The 21,828-nt window shown below is 37.4% G+C and overlaps 2 protein-coding genes and 1 pseudogene across 7 annotated transcripts in view; 2 read left to right on the top strand and 1 right to left on the bottom strand.

Annotated features, from left to right (window-relative positions):
* LOC146401759 (olfactory receptor 4F3/4F16/4F29-like) overlaps window positions 1-9,362 on the bottom strand; it is a 128,043-nt gene extending 118,681 nt beyond the window's left edge. The window contains exons 1-2 of the mRNA XM_084967008.1: window positions 9,204-9,362; window positions 183-313 (exon numbers count right to left, since the gene is read on the bottom strand). The gene's annotated coding sequence lies outside the window, so the exon portion shown is untranslated. The remainder of the gene's footprint in view (window positions 1-182; window positions 314-9,203) is intronic.
* On the top strand, window positions 6,924-7,867 carry LOC100154332 (olfactory receptor 4F15-like; annotated as a pseudogene).
* The window catches only part of LOC110261611 (uncharacterized), a 310,291-nt gene continuing 297,209 nt past the window's right edge, over window positions 8,747-21,828 (top strand). For 5 of the 6 annotated variants that reach the window (XM_084967019.1, XM_084967021.1, XM_084967020.1 and 2 more), the window contains exon 1: window positions 8,747-8,946. In XM_084967019.1, the coding sequence (XP_084823145.1) occupies window positions 8,772-8,946 (175 nt within the window). In that variant the 5' untranslated portion in view covers window positions 8,747-8,771. Of the gene's footprint in view, window positions 8,947-9,267; window positions 9,378-21,828 lie in introns of all 6 variants that reach the window. The other variant, XM_084967015.1, reaches the window with a different exon arrangement.

The raw sequence follows: 21,828 nt of genomic DNA, 5'->3' as shown, positions 1-21,828 counted from the left end.
CATGGCTGCATACTGTATGAATTTAGCTAAACCAGAATTCACTTCCATGTATGTTACCATATTAGGGTTCACCACAAGAAAAGTTTGTTTGAGATTTTGAAGGAATTGAAGCAGTCGTCATTTTTGGTTGAAGGCCAGGATAGGGCAAGTACTGTCACAGCTCAAGCATGCTGCTGGCTCACCTTGCTGGTGTGGGACAACAACTTGTGCCTGCAGCTCCTCCAGCTCCCACTGGATTTCCACATCAGGTCTTCCAAGACTAGGGCTAGGTGCATCTTTATGATGAAGAGCATCAGCTTATTCAGCAGGTCAGCTGTATCATAGAAAATGGAAGCAATGAGAGAAAGAGCCAGTTCTAGTGTATTCTTGGTCTCTTTCACTTCCTGCCCATTTTCCCTTCCTGACTGGTGGTTCTGCAGGCTTCAGGCTCAGCATGAGGTTCAGGGATAAGAGACTTATACTGCTTCATTGTTTCCACCATTGCATAAAGTCTAATCCCTATAAGAATTCCCTTATTCTTAAGCACTTATGGTGCTTCAAATTCTCTGATCAAACTCTGAATGATACACCCTCCACATGTCTACAAGTCTTCCAATCTAGTCATTTGCAGATTATAGAACTCCTTATCCTTACCATGGTGTCTATACAACATTGCATCCAACCAGAAGATATATTTTGTAGCAAATGAAGTGTAATAATGAGCTCATGCACATGTGGAACTCATTATTCTATTTACATGCTTCATCACTTAAAAGTAACCGATTGATTCATGGAACAGCTTGCTGAGGAGGAGTTACACTGATAGCTGGGGCACCACTTGAGAAGGTGACCTGCTATGCTATAGGATGCATTGTAAGCCTATACAGGTGATAAGTCTATACAGAAGTGGACTGTGGTATGTTCCTCTTCACAGCTCCTGCTGGGTTACTCTCTTCTGCACCTACAGCTTTTACTTGTGGTCCTGGTAACCAGTCCTTCCCCATCTCTCTGTATCTCCAGGGATGATAAGAGCTCCCTGCTCTTGCTAGCCCTGACTTCCTTTACAATCCTTTGTTGGTTCTTGAAACTTTGACCAAATTCTTGTATAGCATTCCTTCAATCAACTCTTTCCAATCACCCACATAAGTGTGACATCTATTCCTGTCTGGACTTTGACTAATACTCTAAAATATCTATAAAACAATAAAGAAAATAAACTATAGCCATAGAATTTAATAGGGTAAGTAGAAACAAATGCAGAAAATAGGCCTGGAGGAGTTCCTGTTGTGGCTCAGTGGTAATGAACCTGACTAGTATCCATGAGGACGCAGGTTTGATCCCTGGCCTCACTCAGGGGGTTAAGGATATGGTGTTGTAGTGAACTGGCACAGCTCAGATCATGCATTGCTGTGGTTGTGGCAGAAGCTGGCAGCTGAGGCTCTGATTTGACCACTAGCCTAGGAAGCTCCATGTGCCCTGTGTGTGGCCCTAAAAAGACAAAAAAACAAAACAAAACCCCCAAAACAACAACAAAAAAAACCCATCAAAACAACAAAGCCTGGAATAATACATACCACACAATATTTATCCCCAGAGAATAGGGCAGGGGTCTTTTGGTTAAGGGTCATAATCAAAGGGTCTTTGACTTTATTTGTAATTGTCTGATTTTTTTTCTTTTTTTTGCTTTTTAGGGCCACATCTGCAGCATATGGAGGTTCCCAGGCTAGGGGTCAAATCAGCTACAGCAACGCAGGATCCAGGCCACGTCTGCAACCTACACCACAGTTCATGGCAATGCCAGATTCTTAACCCACTGAGTGAGGCTAGGGATCAAACCTGAAACCTCATGGTTCCTAGTCAGATTTGTTTCCGCTGTGCCATGACGAGAACTCCTAATTTTGTTAATTAGAAAGTTCACATGCATTCTGTGAAATAAAAAAATTAAAGTCATTAGTGATGATTTTTTAATGAATAAATTCTTGCTAAGTTCACCTGGATGGAGGTCCAGAAAGTGTCAAAGAGATATGGACTAATTGATATGTTGCTTGTGTGTGGGGGGGCGGTCAGTTCTGGTAGGTTTTTGGGAATGGAGAGCTTTGAGCAGGATTTGAAGAGCAGAAGAGGCAGAGTTCTCTCCTGCCTCTAAGACTTGTCTGCTGTTCCTTCTGCTTGAAATGTTCTCCTTGCCCCTCTATCTCCCATGTCAACTCCTCCTCCCTCATCAGATCTCAGATACTTTAACCACCCAACTGAATGATGGTCCACACTATTATTCTCTCCAGTGATATTTCTGTAATATGAAAGAGGCTCAATAAATTTCTCCTACCTATTTAGCATCATGGGCGCTCAGTTGATTGAAATTTATAATGAAATCCTCATGATTTGGATTAAATGCCTTCACAATCCCCAAGCATTCTACATCATTTTAAACCACCAATGAGTGAGTAGGAATTGACAGATAAAATGGCCCAAACTGATGTTCTTAAAATACCCAGTCTCAGTTTGGTTTCCTCTCCAGGGACTCATTACAAAAATCTTTCTTTCAGCTGTTCTTTCCAAACCAATCAGGTTCCAGGGACAATTCCCATGACCACATGAGCTAACAAACGTATATGCAGCATCACCTGGTCACTATGCTTCAGTGCTGTTAATTAATTACCATTTAAAATTCTTTCAGCTCTTTATGAAGTAGCAGTGAAACAAGCAGAAGCTAATTACCAAGGTATCCTAGTTCTCTGCGGATAATGTGGTCTGGAAACAGGTAGGTGGAAAAATGGAAAGTCCAGATAAAAATAGGAAAAAATATAGAACTTGACCTATTAAGTTCAGTTTCATAAAAATAGTCTTAGTGCCAGCAGAATCTTCATTTGCAGATAAAAAATACATTTTTGGGTTGTGGTTAGATAGGTTATAATATAGGGAGGAGGGAATACATCTCATTAGGGAGTATACGAGGGGCTATAGATTGTGGAGCAAACAACTGACTGACTTTTAGCTAATGCTTAGAAATGTTTCTTAGGCTTCAGAGTGAAACCAAAGCCATTAATGAGAGTCAGGGCCAGGGCAATGCAATGTCTTTAGCACAAGCAAGGGATTTGGAAGCTCAAATGATGACTTAGAAAAGAGTAAGTAAGTAAGTAAATGACTTATTTACTTCTTATCTTATTAACTTATTTGATAGGAGTGAAGGAAATTAATAACCCCTGAAATTAGATGTCAAAACCACTTATAGTGTTTTATTTCTATATTTACAGAAAAGTTGAAAAAGGATGAAATCTCTAGAGACTCATTCTCTGTGATATTTGTTGGGACTAGAACCAAACACATACAGAATTTGGAGAAGGATAGACTGGTAACTTGTCTTCCTGAGAACAAACCTGACCGTATCTGCATGTCTAATTATACACTTATCATCACTTTCAGCTGTGATATAGAAAATTTGCTATAATGCTATTGAAGGAGAATTCATCCTTCTGTGATGATCTATGGCTTTGGGACATTTATTTGTTTTTTTTCCCCCCCTCCCTTTCTGATTCTGGCCACCACAATGTCAAATGGATACAGATAAGTAAAATAACATATTTAGGAATCCAGGGTATGGAAATTGATCTTAAGAGGATGGATGGAAGGAGTAGTTTAATTTTGTTACTTAATTAAAGTACAGTAAAGATTTACTTGAAAGGATTCTTGATAACATCTGTATTTTACTTTCACAGAGCAAGAGGTAAGTGGACACAGGCTGAAAATAAAGAACTAGAAAGTTCATTTGGAAGCAGAGAAGTTTTGGACTGTCAAATTAGTAAAGTACAAGAATGGCCTAACTAGAGATACACTGATTTCTCAAATATTATGTCTTAGATGATTTAAATATGCCATTGTTGCATTATCTGTGCTGGACCAGAATTTTACTTTATACACTTACTGGTTTATTTTATGGGTTTATTAGTAGGACACTCATTCTTCCTATTTTCTTCAACTATAAACTTGAAATGGATGAGAATCTCTTTTAGGAGACCAAATCCGTGTAAATCTTCAAAACAAATGATCATGTTTAGACAGCAAATGTTAAAGGGTCATTGTAACTTTAATGGTCTTTAATTAAGAAAAGGATGGTGGTAGATGAAAGTCCTGGAGAACAATGGATTCAAAGAGGTCTTTGGGAACAAGCTCAGTTTAAGTTGGAGCAGAAAATGGCTCCGTATCCCTCTTTCATGGACTTTTGGATGCCTTCCTCTGCATTTGGGTATTCATCCAGGAGCAACACTTCTCTTTGAAACTCTGAATACACAACCCATATTCATGTTAATGTCTTCCAGTATTTAGTTCCTTGCTTTGCTTCCTTTCCTTTTTAAAACATCAAACCTATTTCTAGATTTCCCATTTTCCCTTATCCTATGTTTCATTCTGATATATCTTATTTAGACTTATTATATTTGGATAGCGCCTGATGTTCCAAATTTATCTGGCTTTTTATACTATCAAAACTCTTAATTGCTTAAATAGCTACATATAAGCTAGCTCCCGCTCTCAGAAGGTGATCAGAAGAAATAATTTGCAAAACAATGTGAAAGACTTGTCATATCTTATTGTCTAATTCTTCCCCAGATTTATTTCTATAGTGCCTAGAAAATTCTATCTACCTAGTGAGAGAATACATTAGTATATGGCCAAGTTTTTTTGTGGAGAGATAATGAATTTTTCAATGAAGTTTATATTTTTATGGAGTGTGATCATTATTGGCTCTTAGTCTTTCTAAAGATAACCAGTTAGCCATTGTTTACAAATGCTTCTTCCTTTGCTTCTCTTCCACCCATCTGCTTGTCTATTTATATATCATCTTTCCTCTTTATAGTAGAGTCCTTATTAAATTTGATGACTAAATTCATATTTACTCTATCAGCACCTTTCATAGTTTTGTAGATTTAGGTCTTTTCTTTATTTTCAAATGAAAATTCTTCAATGAGGTTCATTATTTCACAGTCTCCAGATGGTCAATGTTATTTATAGTGCTAGACATTTCACTCTCAATCATCTCAATGTATCCAGATTATAACCACCTCTCACTATCTCTACTTTAATCACCCTGATCTAAATCACCATCATCTCTTGCTTGGGTTACTGTAGTAGCTTCTAATAATCTCCCTGATTCTGTACTTGAAAATCTCTTTTTTTTTCTTTTGCCATCTTTTTATGGCTGCACCCACGGCATATGGAAGTTCCCAGGCTAGGGGCTGAATCAGAACTACAGCTGCCAGCCTACACCACAGCCACAGCAACACGGGATCTGAGCCACATCTGCAACCTACACCACAGCTCACAGCAAAGCCAGATCCTTGACCCACTGAGCAAGGCCAGGGATTGAACCCGCATCCTCATAGATGCTAGTTAGGGTTGTTAACCCCTGAGCCACAATGGGAAATCCTGTCCTTGAAACTCTGAATTGTGTTCACAACACAGCAGCCAGAGTGACCCTTTAACAATGTAAGCCAGATTTTGTTGTTTCCATGTTTCAAATCCAGGTGCTTATCTCTTTCAGAATAACAACTGAAGCCCTTACAGTGGCTTCCAAGGCCTTCCCCACCTTCCCTCCCTGGGCGTCATCCTCTGCACATTCAGGTTCACCCTCTCAGGACTATGCTAAATGAGCTCCCACCTCCAGAGTTCCTATTCTTGCTGTTATCTCTGCCTGGAATATTCCTTTCCCGAATACATTCATGTGTTCTCATTTACCTTCATTAGCTTTCTGATCAGTCAGCTTAGCAGCATGGTTTCCTTTCAGTCCTATGTTATAATAGCAAGTTCCCTACTGCTCTGTTCCTCTTTTTGCTTCATTTTTATTCACAATAACTTCATTATTTTGACACCTTATATATTTTTGTGTATTTATTTTTAATTGCTTCTCTTTCTCTGTCAAAATGTAAATCCATGAGGATAAGGACCTTTGTCTATTTTGTTTTTGGATATATTCCTAGTACTCAGACTACTTCCTGGTACATAGTAGGTTCTTGATAAATATTTATTGGAGGGAATGAGTTAATAAACACTTTAGTCACATTATTCATACATTTTAAAATAATTTTTCACTTAAAAATTTGCAAGATCCTATAGAAGAAAAAAATTTGAAGGCATAGTATTTATAACTTTGAGCACTTTGTTAATCAAATGCAGGGAAACAAACATAAATGAATGTTTGTAAATATTGTAAGTAAATGTGAAAGTATAGGTGGGTCATCAGGAATGGTTAGACAGATAGAGGTACCATTTGGTCTGGATATTAAAGAATTAACATTATTTTGGGAAGTATCAAATAGGGAAGGATAATTTCTAGCTTGAAGAATGAGATCAGAGTTACAGGATTTTTTTTTTTTTTTTTTTTTTTTTGTACCAGAACCTGTGGCATATGGAAGTTCCCAGGCTGTGACCTATGCTGCAGCTTGCGGCAATGCTGGATCCTTAACCCACTGAGTGAGGCCAGGGATTGAACCCTCATCCTCATCGATACTAGTTGGGTTCTTAACCCACTGAGCCACAAAGGGAACTCCCAGAGTCACACAATCTTACAAATCTTTAGTTAACAGAATAGTTTCCCTTTGCCAATCCATTATATGTGACTGGTTATTGCTCCTCCAGGGAGAGGATGGTTAACAGTCATCAGACTGATAAAGCAAGTTAATATCAAATCCTTTTTCTGTGGTTTCATCAGGTGCACCCTGAGGTACCAGGCCTTAGATCACTCAAGACCACTTGGCAACTCAGTTACTGTCATATGTAACTACAACAACAGTGGCTAAAGGATGCCACTGGATTTTTGTGAAATTCTCAGGTAATATTTGACTTCCAAAATTATACAATTTTCCATAGATGGCATTAAAACAACTGTATTAATTTTAATTGTCTCGTTTTCTACCTTCAGGTAACAGGAGAGTGAACAACTACATGAGCCAATGAATGGAGCCAACCAGTCTGTGGTGTCTGAGTTTGTCTTCCTGGGACTCTCTAATTCCGGGAGATCCAGCTCCTTCTTTTTGGCTTTTCTTGTCTTTTTTATGTGTCTAGTATGATGGGAAACCTCCTCATATTGGTCACTGTGAGCTCTGACCCTTACTTACACTCCCCTATGTATTTTCTGTTAGCTAATCTCTCCATCATTGACCTGATATTTTGCTCTATTGCAGCACCCAAGATGATCTGTGATCTTTTCAGGAAGCAAAAAGTCATCTCCTTTGGGGGCTGCATAGCTCAGATTTTCTTTAGCCATGCAGTTGGGGGCACTGAGATGGTGCTGCTTATTGCCATGTCCTATGACAGATACGTGGCTATATGTAAGCCTCTCCACTACCTGAGCCTCATGAGCCCACAAACATGCATTCTGATTGTAGTGGTTGCCTGGATCATTGGTCTAACTCACATTGGCCCAATTGGCTTTCGTAGTCACCTTGCCCTTTTGTGGCCCTAATGTCTTAGCTTTTACTGTGATCTGCCTCGGCTCATCAGACTTGCCTGCACAGATACCTACAACCTGGAGTTCATGATCACTGCCAATAGTGGCTTCATTTCCTTGGGTGCTTTCTTCCTGCTCATCCTCTCCTACATCTTCATCCTGGCCACTCTCCAGAAACACTCCTCAGGGGGTTCATCCAAGGCTCTTTCCACTCTGACAGCTCATATTATTGTGGTGGTTTTATTCTTTGTTCCACTTATTTTTTTCTATATGTGGCCCTCTCCTTCAACACATCTGGATAAATTTCTAGCCATGTTTGATGCAGTTTTAACTCCTTTTCTCAACCCAATCATCTATACACTCAGGAACAGGGAGATGAAGACGGCGGTGAGGAGAGTGTTCTGTCAGCTTATGAGTTTTAGAAAAATCAATAAATGACTTTATTAAAACACAAAACATAGGAGTTCTCATCATGGCTCAGTGGTTAACGAATCCGACTAGGAACCATGAGGTTGTGGGTTCAATTCCTGGCCTTTTTCAGTGGATTAGGGATCCGGCATTGCTGTGAACTGTGGTGTAGTTTGCAGAGGTGGCTCAGATCCCGCATTGCTGTGGCTGTGGCATAGGCCAGCAGCTACGGCTCCGATTAGACCCCTAGCCTGGGAACCTCCATTTGCCGCAGGATCGGCCCCAGAAAAGGCAAAAAGACAAAAAACAAACAAACAAACAAAACACAAAATATCCTAGTGACTACTGATACACTTTCTTTCCCTACTAGCTAATCCTCATGAAGAAGGGACCATCTTTCTGAGGTTTGATCTTTTTCTTGCCTTTGAAACATATTCTTCTTCATTTTTGATTATTTCTCTGTATCGGTTTCTATGAATTAGATAAAATGCCCCCCTGTTTTCTAGTCCTGTAGGAGAAGCCTTGTATAGGAGATGAAGCCTATGGTTCAATACTGCCCTAACTTTTGGTTGTGTCACAAACATTTGTGATTATCCAAGTAACCAGTTTTATTTTTAATGGGCCCCAGAAACTGAGGACGTGCCAAGGCCTGTCAGTGTCCCAAAGAGGAGGATGCTAGAAGCAGGCTGACTGTAAACTAGATTCTCAGGGAGTAGCTTTTAAAGAATGCAAATAGATACAGTCCTGAGGGGCCACAAGCATAAGCCCCATTGTCCACCAGAGCCAGGGGATCTAAAGGTGTCCCCTGGGTGGCAGTGTCAAAAACTGGGGTTCCAGAAGAAGGTATAAGGTGCTGTAGTAAGGCAGAGGGAGAGTGAAAAAAGCTGACTGCAAAAAGCCCCCTCAAGAGATCCCCGCGTGGGGGCGCGGCTGGAACGTGAAGATGGCGCCGCCCCTCTCCCTTCCGGGAGGCGCCCAGCAGGCCTCCAATTCTGCGTTAAACCAGCTGCCTGCCCCTCAGGCCACCCTCCAGGTCATGCACAGAGCAAAGGAGCTTCTCCCACACAGTCTGGGTGGCCCTGGATCCAAGGCTGCTCAGGCGCCGAGCCCTGGGACAGGTGAGTGGAGCACCAGCCCTTTAAGAGCCAATTTTCAGAGGTTCTGTGGAAATGAGCCCCGCTGGTTTTCAAAGCTAGACATTTTGGAAGCCCCCTTTTCAGGTTCAGGTCTTAATATTTGTTGGTGCCTGGTGTGGGGTTCAAACCTTTTGCTCCTGAGGGAGAAGCTCTGGGTTTCAAGTTCCCCGCTAACTATGGTCGTGACTCTGGGTGAGGGAGGGGGGTTTATGGCAGGACCCATTCCCAGCCTCTCCTACCTGCTTCCTTGTGGGGTTTCTGGAGATGCAGGATTGCCCAGCCAGTTTTTACGCTTTTTTTCAGAGGAAATTGTTTTACACGAAGCTGTAGATTCAGGGCGTTTACCGGAGGAGGGGCGTCCGGGACCTGTTTACGTCTCCATCTTGAACCGGAATAGGGACGGTCTTTCTAATGTGGGTGGAAATAAATCAGCAAGCAATTTATAAGAGGAATAGAAAAGCATCTAATTAAGCCAAACTGTGGATCGTAGTCCAGGAATCACAGATTCAAGAAGTTCTTGTATTGTGTGCCACAGCCTACAAAATCAGGGAGGCTTATAAAGGCGAAAACAGCAAAATTACATAAAATGTCAAGAATTAGGTTTGGAGCTGTCAAGAAGTAAGGTGCTTATTAAAAAAGGGTTGGTTGAGGTCTGAAGTGGTTGCAGAGTTAAAAGGGGGAGAACTTGAAACTATAAGGTTGCAGCTGGCAGCTCCTAGCAGGTATAGTTTTGAGAATGGCTAGTAGTGTTCTTAGTCTAATTCAGTTCAGAAATTTAAAGTTGTCAGTAATACAGGGATGTGCCTGAAACCACATCTGCAATGGCCCTGGCTCCATTTTCAATGCCCAAAGCATAGTTACTCTATGGTTAAAACAAATGTATAATGCATGTTTAAAAGGCTATTTTGTATCATCCAAGATGGGGTTAAATCATGCCTAAGCCAGAATGAACTCCCCATGCGCCAATATATGAAAATTTCTTTCCTCACTATTATTCACAAGTGTTTTATAGACCTTCATTACCCAGATTGTGGGTCTATTTTGTTCTCACTGAAGAATGTGTGACATTCTTCTCTGAAAAGAAAGGGAATTTTATACTAATGGTATAGAAATCAAAGATTATATTAACCCTTACTTTTCAGTTCCCAAATAACTGTGCCAATTAACATATTTCATGCATGTTAAATAATGTAAATAAGATTGTTTCTCAGGATATCTACTACTTTTTCCAAACTATTCTGCCCTATAGTTGGTACATTGTTAACATCATGCCTATTTAAGTGTTCTGTATTTCCCGTTTCTCTTGCTCTGCTTGGCTATTTCAGTCTTTTGGTGATGGGTAAAAGGTAGAAAACAGCTTTCAAATTTGTGGTTATTTACACATTCTAATTCACAAATTTTGTTTTCATGCTTTGTTCCATATGTTGAAGAATGTTCTTGACTTTATTATTAGCCAAGTAGATCCTGTATTGGCAAACTTTTGCTGTAAATGTCCAAATTATAAATAGTTTTGGATTTGTGAATTATATGGTCTCTGATACAAACACTCACTTCTGCTGTGGTAGTGTCCAAATAGCTGTAGACTACACATAAATGAAAAGGTACTGCTGAGCTCTAATAAAATATTATTTGCAAAAACAAGAGGCAGGCCAAATTCGAGTTATTCCCTGTGTGGATTCGGCTTTTTGAGCTATCAGTCTTTGTCTTAAAACGAGTGTCTGAAATAAAGGCAGTATAGCATTACATAAAATTTGCAGTTAAAATTTAGAGATTTTGGTGCTAATAGCACCACTTCCCTTGCTGTCTTATCTTCTCTAAGTCACTTAAACTCTCTGAATTTCGATTTTTTCAGAGACTCCGACAGAACTCACAGATTTATGGTTATGACTAAGTAATATGATATTTGAAAAGATTTTATTAATTTAAAAGTTAGCCTGGGTACCTTTCCTGGCTTATAATTATTTCCTTGACATCTATTAGCTTAAAGATAAAATTTGCTTTTTCCTGTAGTGAACATTAAACTTACCTTTTCTTTGTTCTCTTTCTCTCTCTGTCTCTCTTTCTCTCTCTCTCTCTCTCACACACACACACAATTATCTTTTGATATGTCTCCATTATCTTGTCTTTTATTAGTATTGTGTATGTACTTTGACTTTGTATCTACTGCCAAATTAAAGATTTAATAGTTTACTTCCTTCTTCAGTGTGTTGGTAAAAGTAATAATGGGAAATGTATATAGAGTTCATACTATGTGTCAAGCACTGCTCTTTGCTTTACTTGTATTAACTCATTTAATCCTCTCAGCAGTCTTTGATATAAATGCTATTAACATCCCTATTTTACAGATTTGTAGATGAAGGTATGGAGAGGATAAATAACTTGTCATGTTGCTAAATGGTAAATTCGAAATAAATCTGGGCAGTCTGCTTCTGGAGCCTGACTTTTTCATCATTATGTTTTTTTTCTTATAAAGTTGGTTTAAAATTGATCCCTGAATAGTGCTAGATTTCCCTTCTTCATTTAGGGCCAATATGTTTATATTATGTTTCCCCTCTATTTCTGCAGTTCCTTGTTGATGCAGAACAATTCTAAGTTAAATAAATTATATTATGAATACAGTGGAATTATATATACATATAGGTCAGATATTATATGACAAATGTTTAATAACATGGAAAGTTGCTCAATATAGATTAATAATTGATTTAAAACTGGATTTAAAACTTGCTCTATTTTTAAAATACTGTATGTATATAAGCCAAAATGTTAGTAGTTATATTTCTTCCTGGGGGTGTGATTTAGGTTGTTTTAGTATCTTCTTATACTTATTTGTAATTTAAAAATTATTTATAACAAAATATTGTAATAATTAAAGAAGCTACTAAAATAGCCAGATACATTAAAAAAATCTCTTAAACTCTGCACTTTTGTTTACAGATTTTTGATATTGAGCCTTGATAAAAGCATTTTGCTGGCCTATGTAAATCGTAATCACCAGTGTTAATTTATCTTCATCATTAGGCTGTAAAAAAGAAATTCTAACAGTCATAATTTTTAGTATCAAAAATTGCATTGCCTTTCTCCTAGTATGTACTCTGGTGAACCTGGAGATCATTGTACATTTATCATCCTTTATGGTAAAAAATTATATCTAAGTGGTTTGCAGAGCCTTCATTCATTGAATGAGTTTGTTACCACTTGAGAAACTAGGATGCCTTTACATGCAATTGTTGGACCCTTTAAAAATGGAGTCCATGGCAATTCCTACTTATTTGCAAATTCTTGAGAAAATACACTTTGGACTAACTGATTCCAGTTTTAACTTAGGGTCTTCATTGTTGAAAATAGGAATGAGATCAACTGGTGTTGTCACTAAGAATGTCCTGCAGCCTGACAGGCATTGAAAGGAAGTCACACTAAAGAAAGTTACACTCCTCTTAGCATTTTGCAAAAGTAGTTAAATATGGTAATATTTACATGGGAAACTATAGCAACTTAGTGTATTTGATCTGTGTATCTCCTGATGGTATCTGATTGTCTACTTATGCAGTGTTCTAGGAATTATGGATACAGGGTATATAAATGTTACAAACCATCCTTAATTTTGGAAATTTACACTTCAAGATTGACTTGGTTCTTTGTAGATGGGAAGATAGTCTGTATTCATTGGAAGTTAATGGAAAGGAGATGGAGAATGAGATGAGAAAATGCTTCCTTGGAGTTCTGTTGTGGTGTAGGAGGTTAAAGATCTGGTATTGTCTCTGCAGTGGCTCTGGTCACTGCTGAGGTGCAGGTTCAATCCCTGGCCTAGTGCAGTGAATAGGAGTGGCTGAGATTCAGTCTCTGGCCCAGGACCTTCCATATGCCACAAGTGTGGCAAAAACTAAAAAAAAATAATAAAATACAAAGTAAAGAAAATGCTTCCTTCATGTGGATGTTTCTGCAAATTTGAATAACTTTAATTTGAGACTTACATTTGACTTTTTTTACTAAGCTAGGAGATTGGAGATGGCACAGATACTGAAGTTTGTGTGTAAGTGACAATGCCCCACTGAAAGGAGTAATAGTATAAAGCCCTCACGAAGGTGCTTGCTGCTATGATTACAACCACCCCCATAGGACTTTGCAAAGTTCAAGGGACTCATTAGAGAATGCCAAAATTAGTTTCTAACATCAAAGAAAGAATATTGGAATTGACATGGATATAAATTATGTGAAGATAATCTGTCTGACATTCCCAGGCTGTCCATCTTATAGCTCCAGATGTTTTCAAGTAGAATCTTGATTTGAGTCTATGTGAGTTCATCCGTGTAAGGACAAATTTGCCACTGTTCAAAATTCAAATTGCCAGGGAAATTTTAGAAGAATCCCTTAGAATTCCCCTAGTACTTGCCACAATAGTCTTGGCAAAACTCTAAAGATTGGGTGCATGTGGAGCCACAGTCTTCCCAAAATGTGAGAGCCCAGTGGAATGCTTCCAAACTGATATCCTAGGATTACTTCCTGCAATGTGATACCAATTTTTTTTTTAAAGGTTTGTTTTTATAATGGTCAAACTCTTTCTCTGCTAAAATCTGTGGCTCTGACATTGGCAAAAATTTCCTCAGTTGTATGTTCCTTACTTGTGGAATTGCAAGGCTCTCATTCAGGAGCTCTGCAAAGCATTATCACTTTCACAAAAACTCCACCATCCATACCATCTCTCATCTTCTGGCCTAATAGAAAAGGCATATAAAATTCTAAAGTTAAAATTAGTAAAATTTCAGAAGTCTTTGAGTTTGCCTTGTTCATAGTCTCTCTCCTTGTGGGTTAGTAACTGCTGATCTGTGCATCTAAGAATATCATGTGATCATAGACTCTACTCTGTTGCAAGCAGGCATGCCCAAATACTACAAGGAGCTCATGTAATACACTTAGTCTTATCATCCGTAAATATGAACATCTTTCCTTATTTGCACAAGGAACCTTTCATGACCTAAAACCTGGAGAATTTTCCAGAGGAATCACTAATTCACTTTTTTCTGGCATCATGCAAGAGGAGGATTATTAATTGGAAAACACAGTTAGAAATTTGTAATTAACATTAGCCAAACTTATAATGACTCTGTGACAGCTCTTGAGGTTCAATAGGCAAGTCTGAACATTTTAGCCTATATGATAATGGACAACCAAATAGCTTTAACTTTCTATTAGCTAGCCAAGTAAGTTATGCTTATTCGATTGCCAAGACTAGGATAAATGTGTGAGCCAGACTGAACAATTAATTTCAACTGAAGATGATGGCTTACAAAGGTAGATAAATAGATTCAGGGGTATGTTATTTTAGCCTGTATTTGGTAATTTTAAATTATGTCTCTGATCACTAATGGATTTTGCAAAGTTTAATCATTATTCTGCTCTTGAGTTTCTGTGCATTGCATCTGCAAGTAATTTCCAAAGTTTTGAATGCTACTGTGCAGACTCGGTCATATTACATGATCCAACACTCATCACTTGACAAAAGGAGCATGGAGCTCAGTCCCTGACTGGACTTGAGACTGTTTTTGTGTTGACGATGCCATCTAGAAATCTTGACAATAAAAGTAAGGTGACACTAGTTTTATTTCCCACCTTCTGCTTTGGCCAGAGTCATTAGTTTTCTAAGACCGAGAACGGAACAGCAGTCTTCATCAATTTTGTAACTACAGCCAGGGAATACTTTGTGATTCACACAAAGCTTCCTTCTCCACAAATCTCACTTTGCCTGCATTAACTCTTGCCTTGACATCAACCAATCCAAAGTTTTGCCCTGTTTCTGATCGGCTGCTTTAATAACTTTTGAGATCAACTCATAAGCCATAAGAAGCCTGCTGTCATTTCCCCTAATCAAGTGCTATTTTGGAATTGTCTGTTTTCTTCCTTGTTACAGAAACTGTTTACTGATATCATAGAAGGTTTCTTTATTTGAGTAGATTTCTACAAAAATCCTTAAATTTACTAATGAATATTTTAAGTAATTTTATTAAGGAAATTCCTAAACTGAGACTGTAAAATTATTATATCATATATTTGGTCTTATAAACAAAACCGCTTAGTAAAAAAGTCCTCAGAATGTGAAAATTTTTAACACTTGCAGTGTGAATTTTGAAATGCATCTTTAAAAAATAGTAGGAGGGTAGGTAGCTATTTCTTTCATTTTCTCAGATTGTAAATTATTGTGCCATTAGCCTCCAACCAAGATTCAAAGGAGTCTAGACAGTTTCTCCTAGTGTGTATCTACACCTTAGTCCTTGCCTCTTATCTTTATTTGATCTGTAACACTAAAGTATCAACTTGAGTCTGGTTGAGATAAAAGTGTACTATTTTATTGAAATTATTTAAATTTTTAAATTTTTATTTTTTTAAATACAATATCCTGAAACTTTCAAGTTAATTATTTTAATGAATAACTCAATTTGTGATAACACAATTCAGTTGGTGTTAAGGCCCTTAAAATACAGTGTATTCAAAGTCAATTATCCTAGAATGACAAAAGGCAACTAGATCATTAAAAAGCAAATTAACAAATCTTCTCACAATTTCATAAAGACAGTCTTTCTAGTTTCCTTTCTCTCTTGTAATTATCCTTCAAAGTCAAGTTCATTGTTTTTAACTAAAGGTGTAGTCCCCATCTAAGAAGGAAAAAATGTAGTCAGCATTTTTTCAGCTGCATTCTCACCACTTCTCATCAATAGTCTTGGAATTTACCCAATTGCCTTTGCCAGAAAAGGATTTTTTTTGATTTTAATGATAAACTGAGAAAGATTCTGTCAGTTAGTTTATGTTGTAAGTCAGTCATGTCTAATGACTTACTTAGCAATTTAGTTTTACCCTTTTTGTTTTCCCTCATGTCAGTTATTACCTTCCATATCTTCAAAGTATTTAAATATAGGTCTGTTTATATTATCTTTTTTACCTTGTTTCTACATTTTATCTCTATAAATTCTATGTAGTGGCTGCACCCCTACTGGTTTTTAATTTTTTATAGGTCACTAACTTTGAATGGGAAGAAATAACCCCCAAGTAAGATATCCATTATTTGTGATATTCCAGGCCCGTAGGAAAGGAAAAGGGGAGAAAACTGTGTTTATAAATAGTTATTCCTATAGCTGTATCAAGCTCCAAAGACAGAGTATTCAGTTATTTCTTCTAGCAAGAGAAAGAGCAAAAGAGGAAAAAATAAATTTTTATCTTTCCATATTACATTTTTACAATTTGTTCTATGGTTTTTGGATAGATTCTTATACTCCCTGTATAATGACTTTTTCTTTATGACTTTTAATAGCATTATTTTTTCTTAATGATCTGGCAGTTTATAGAAGGGCATTATTTTACAAGTAATTATATCCATGTCTGGAGCAAAATTATTCTGCCTCTCAAGGTATTGTGACAAATTTTTTATAGGATTGGTTCTTCCTAGACCACACTTCAAAATCAACTTCTGCTTGTGCAGAGTGTTTGAAGTGAAGGCTCTGTTAAAACAACTTGACAATGTTTCTGTTTATCTCTATTATAAAGGGATTAAGTAAAGAAACCTGGCTCATTCTGGGTCAGCCTCAGGACTCCGTTGAGTATTCATAACTTTATTTCATGAAGAATACACTCAAAGCAAATCACCTTGGGACAAGACTTCCAGTATTTTTGCAGACTTATTTCTCTGCATGAGTCTATTATATTTGGCCATTGGCTGGCCCAGAAGAGATTTTTTCTTCTCCTTTAAACCTCATTTGATTGCATTGGAGGAAAGACTGGCTTTTAAAATTCAAACTAATCAGGTCTTTCTCTGTATAACGGAAATACTTTCTGTTTGGAAAAATTGAGAATGACTCGGAAGTGGGCAAAGAGATGATTGGGTACCCTTTCAATGGAATACTAGGTATTGTCTAGTGGATCCTATGGGATTACATGTCTCTATAGGAATATGTGTCCTTTTCTTTTACTAGGGTATTTTATAATCCTTTAGAAATAGAATTTAACTTGTAGAAAACTGATGGTAATGCATGTTTGTTTAAGCAGTTAAACAAAATGATTTTTGTTCATGCAATGCAAATACATTTTCCAGTAAAGAATATAAGTTTCTGTAAGTCAAATCCCCATTTGAACTGGTTTTAATATCTTACTAGTTCCCTCATTAAATAGTAACTTTTTATGAGTGTCCTGATTTTACCCTTCTGAAAATTATTTTTTTACGTCTGTGACTTGGCCAGTTAGTCCTGCAGTCACCTGTGCAGACCTAAATGGGTGATATGACCTACACCTGGCAGCTTACCTGAAGTAGACCACTAAGAGCTAGCCCGGTAGGTTAATGTTTGCCTAACGCTTCTACCTGGATACTGCCAACCAATCAGCAAAATTCAAAGACTGTTTTCTCAATATTGAGCAGAACCAGATCATGAACTTTTGACTTTAACAGACTTATTCTTGTTTTATTCTACTTTTCTCCACTTTTTTCCCAGAACTACTAGTCTTTGATTCTTCATTATGCTGTTGGATTGGATTTAATGCACTGTTTCCAATCAACACTTTTTTCTTTGCTAATTTTTTATTTTACAACACCAACAAAATGAAATTTGAGACTAGTTAGATGTGAAGACAAATGTTTTTAAGACTTCTGAGGGAAGCCAAGAAAATGAAGGGACTCAAAACAAGGACCTTGCCTGATGGCAAAAAAACCACAAAAACCTGAAGGCAGATTCCTAACCAAGGAAGGGAGCTCACCTGAAAGGTTCAAGCCAAAGGTGGGCCTCTAGTCAGGATGAAAGCCTGCCTGCATGGTACAAGCTGAGGGCAGGCCTCAGGTTACACAACTCTCATATTGATGTTTATGGTGAAGAATTGGGGCTTTCCTGGAAAAACAATTTCCGTGTTTGTGCCAGAGAACATGGATTGTTTCTAGGGCGACCTAGTCTTTCCTGCTGTTTTGTTTGTTATTCAGTTTTCCTCAGTCTTTCCTGATTATTTGCGTATTATTCTTATTTTCCATTCTTATTTTCCTGTGGTGATTTGTGATTTAACAAAGTTACAACAATAATATAATAGAAATTTCATCCTGAAGGACTTTTCCCTATTCATATCCAACTTAATTAATATATAGTGTTTATCTACTAACTAGTTACAGTAAACTTCAGAGTTAGGATTTTAATGAGGTTTGTAGAAGTTAGACATATATTATTCTTGATCAAGAGAAACCCAGCTGTGAGTTTTGTCCTTGATTTTAGAAGCTTCTAAGTGGTAGCTAATTAGGTTGATTTATATTTTCTTATACTGTCTTCCTGCCATAACGCTTAAAGATATACATTAGTCTAAAAACAAGATTTGTAAATGCCAGATTTTTGTGTCTGTAACCTCTTCAGCTTGTGGAAATTGGCTGGCCATGAGATGGTTTGTGCTGAGTCTCCTCTTTCCCACATGATATGTTGTGCCTGTTTGTCCTTGAATTGTACTCATTAAATTTAGTTAAGTTGAAGATTTTAAAATGTGATGTATTGCTACTGTACCATGTGATCAAAAAACAAAGCCTAATAGTTAACCAATGCACTTTTAACACTATGATGTAATCTGTAGTGAAAATCTGTCTATATAATCAAACACTTATGCTAATGAAATTTGAGCAGTCCAGCACCCTGAAAGAAGGGACAAAGAGACTGTCTCCATATGTACATTCGCCGACACCATGTCCCTCTCCCATAGGGAAAAAGTGTACACTCCCTGGCCACAGGAGCTGGCTTCTGGCAGATTTCTACACTAAGGACTCCCTCAATAAATTTTAGGTTTTTTAATTATTATTATTCATGCCTAGACAACCTTTGTTAACTTAGAGTAGTGTGGTGGTAGAGCTTGTGCACTTTCAACATTCATGCGATTTTTTTTTTTTCCCCACAGTTGGTCACCTATGGTTCAGGGTGGTCATTGCTTAAGATGTAGTTTTACTCCTAAGAATTTATTACTCTTCAGAATTTATTTATATTTTCTGAGGTGCAATTTTAAAAGATATCATATTTTTGTATTCCTTTTCTAATATTTCATTGTTGGTATACAGAAATGCAACTGACTTCTGAATGTTAATCTTATATCCTGCTACTTTGCTGAATTTATTAATCAGTTCAAGTAGTTTTGGGGTTGAGTCCTTAGGGTTTTCTCTGTATAGTATCATGTTGTCTGCATACAGTGACAGTTTTATCTCTTCTCTTCCTATATGGATGCCTTTTATATCTTGTGTTTGTCTAATTGCTGTGGCTAGGACTTCCAAAACTATGTCAAAGAGCAGTGGTGAGAGTGGGCATCCCTGTCTTGTTCCAGATTTTAGTGTGAAGGCTTTCAGTTTTTCCCCATTGAGTATTATATTTGCTGTGGGTTTATCATAAGTGGCTTTGATTATATTCAGGAATGTTCCCTCTATACCCACTTTGGCGAGGGTCTTGATCATGAAGGGATGTTGGACTTTGTCAAATGCTTTTTCTGCGTCTATTGAGACCTATTTTCTTTTCTCAATTCCTGAAACTACTTTTAGATATGGAGAGTTTGATAAAAGTTCATAAGAAAAAAAGGTACTGCTTGTCACAGCATTGTGTGACCTTGGATCCTTCTCTAGTAATTTCATGAATTTCCTTTTCCTTATCTCATTAATGCTTGTGGCAAACTTATGGAAAAAAAATCCAGAACAAAACAAAACAAATCAGCTCTATGCCAAATTAGAGCTTGGCTACAGAGGCAGGTAGCTGTAACTGATAACTCCATAGAAGATTCAGTATATATATACAATGGAATACTACTCAGCTGTAAAAATGAATGCCATTTGTAGCAACATGGATGGAACTAGAGCCTCTCATGCTAAGTGAAGTAAGTCAGAAAGGGTGAATACCATATGATATCACTTATATCTGGAATCTAATGTGTGGCACAAATAAACCTTTCCACAGAAAAGAAAATCATGGACTTGGAGAACAAACTTGTGGTTGCCAAGGGGGAGGGAGAGGGCGTGGGATGAATTGGGAGTCTGGGGTTAATGGATGCAAACTATTGCATTTGGAGTGGATAAGCAATGAGATTTTGCTGTAGAGCACAGGGAACTATATCCAGTCACTTGTGATGGAACATGATGAAGGATAATGTGAGAAAAAGAATATAAATATATGTGTGTGTATACACACACGCACACAAACACACACGTGAGAAGGTCACTTTGCTGTACAGTAGAAATCGACAGAACACTGTAAACTAACTATAATGGAAAAAATAAAAATCATAAAAGAGGTTACCTCTAAGTTTTCAGTGTACCTGTGATTCAGTGCTAAAGCAATATGCTCTGTTACCCTCTGTTGGAATTTGCTGAGTTGCAGATGCTGTATTTTGAAAAAAAGGGCTTTTTGGTGTTTGAATTGACTTAACTTTGCAGAACTGCAGTGAGAATAGTGGACTCAGGGGGACTGAAGTTTTAAGGCTAGCAAGAAAACAAAACTTAATGGTTATGGGTTTACTTATCACAGAAGTAGGAAGTAGTTTAACAGCATCAGTGAACAACTTTTTCTCTTTTTCGGCTGCATCTATAGCATTGGAATTTGCAGGCTAGATATCAAATCTGAACCCTAGCTGTGATCTTATGCCACAGCTGTGGCAGTGCCAGATCCTTAACCCATTGTGTCATAGTGGGAAGTGGGAACTCCCCAAAGTTTACTTCTAATTACAAACAGATTTTATTATAACTTAATTGGAAAACTGCACTTCTTTGTGACAGATGGTTTCCAAGAGTAACTGCTTAAATGATTACATTTATGTCTTACTTCTTTTCAATAACCATCAATAAAGACAGATAATCATAAAATTAAGAAAATAGATTATATATGTATTTTCCAGCTTTATTGATATATTATTAATAACGTAAATTTAATGTATGCAATGTGATGATTAATATACACACAAATCAATATATGTAGTATAGTACATTAATAGAATGAAAGATAAAAATTATGCGATCATCTCAATAAAAAAAAGCATTTGACAATGTTTATGATAGAAACTCTCAACAAACTGGGTATAGAAAGAATGTGCATAAACTTAATAAAGGCCATAAATGACAAACACGCTGTAAAGAATATATAATGATGAAAAGTTGAAATCTTTTCCTCTAAGATCAGGGACAAAACAAGGGTACCCACTCTTGCCAGTCCTATGCAACATAATATTAGAAGTTCTAGGCACAGTAATTGGGCAAGAGAAAGAAATAAAAGGCACCAAATCAGAACAAAGAAGTAAATTGCATTATTTATAGATGGTATAATCTTACAGAAAATCCCAAAGATTCACTCCAAAATACTGAGAATTGATAAATAAATTTAGTGAAGTGGAAGGATATACCACTGACATTAAAAAAAAAAAAAATCCCTTATGTTTCCATACACTAACAATCATCTGGAGTTCCTGTCTTGGCGCAGCAGAAACGAATCTGACTAGGAACCATGAGGTTGCAGGTTTGATCCCTGGCATCGCTCAGTGGGTTAAGGATCCAGCGTTGCCATGAGCTGTGGTTAGGTTGCAGATGCGGCTTGGATTTAGCATTGCTGTGGCTCTGGTGTAGGCCAGCGGCTACAGCTCCAATTAGACCCCTAGCCTGGGAACCTCCATATGCTGTGGGTGCGGCCCTAAAAAGACAAAAGACAAAAAAAAAAAAAAAACTGAAAAAGAAAGAAAATAATCTTATTTACAATAGCATCATAAAAATAAGACACTTAGAAAAATTTAACTTACAGAGGTGAAACATCTGTATACTGAAAACTACAATATTTTGAGGAAAGAAATTGAAAAAGACACAGATAAATGGAATGATATCTGATGTTCACGGTTAGGAAG

Source organism: Sus scrofa, chromosome 7, assembly GCF_054392235.1.
Source record: "Sus scrofa isolate SSC_HxYL_T2T_F1_AM1 chromosome 7, Sscrofa_HxYL_maternal_Yorkshire_Landrace_v2.0, whole genome shotgun sequence".
In the NCBI taxonomy this organism is placed as follows: Eukaryota; Metazoa; Chordata; class Mammalia; order Artiodactyla; family Suidae; genus Sus; species Sus scrofa.
This window is presented reverse-complemented; position numbering and strand designations above follow the sequence as displayed.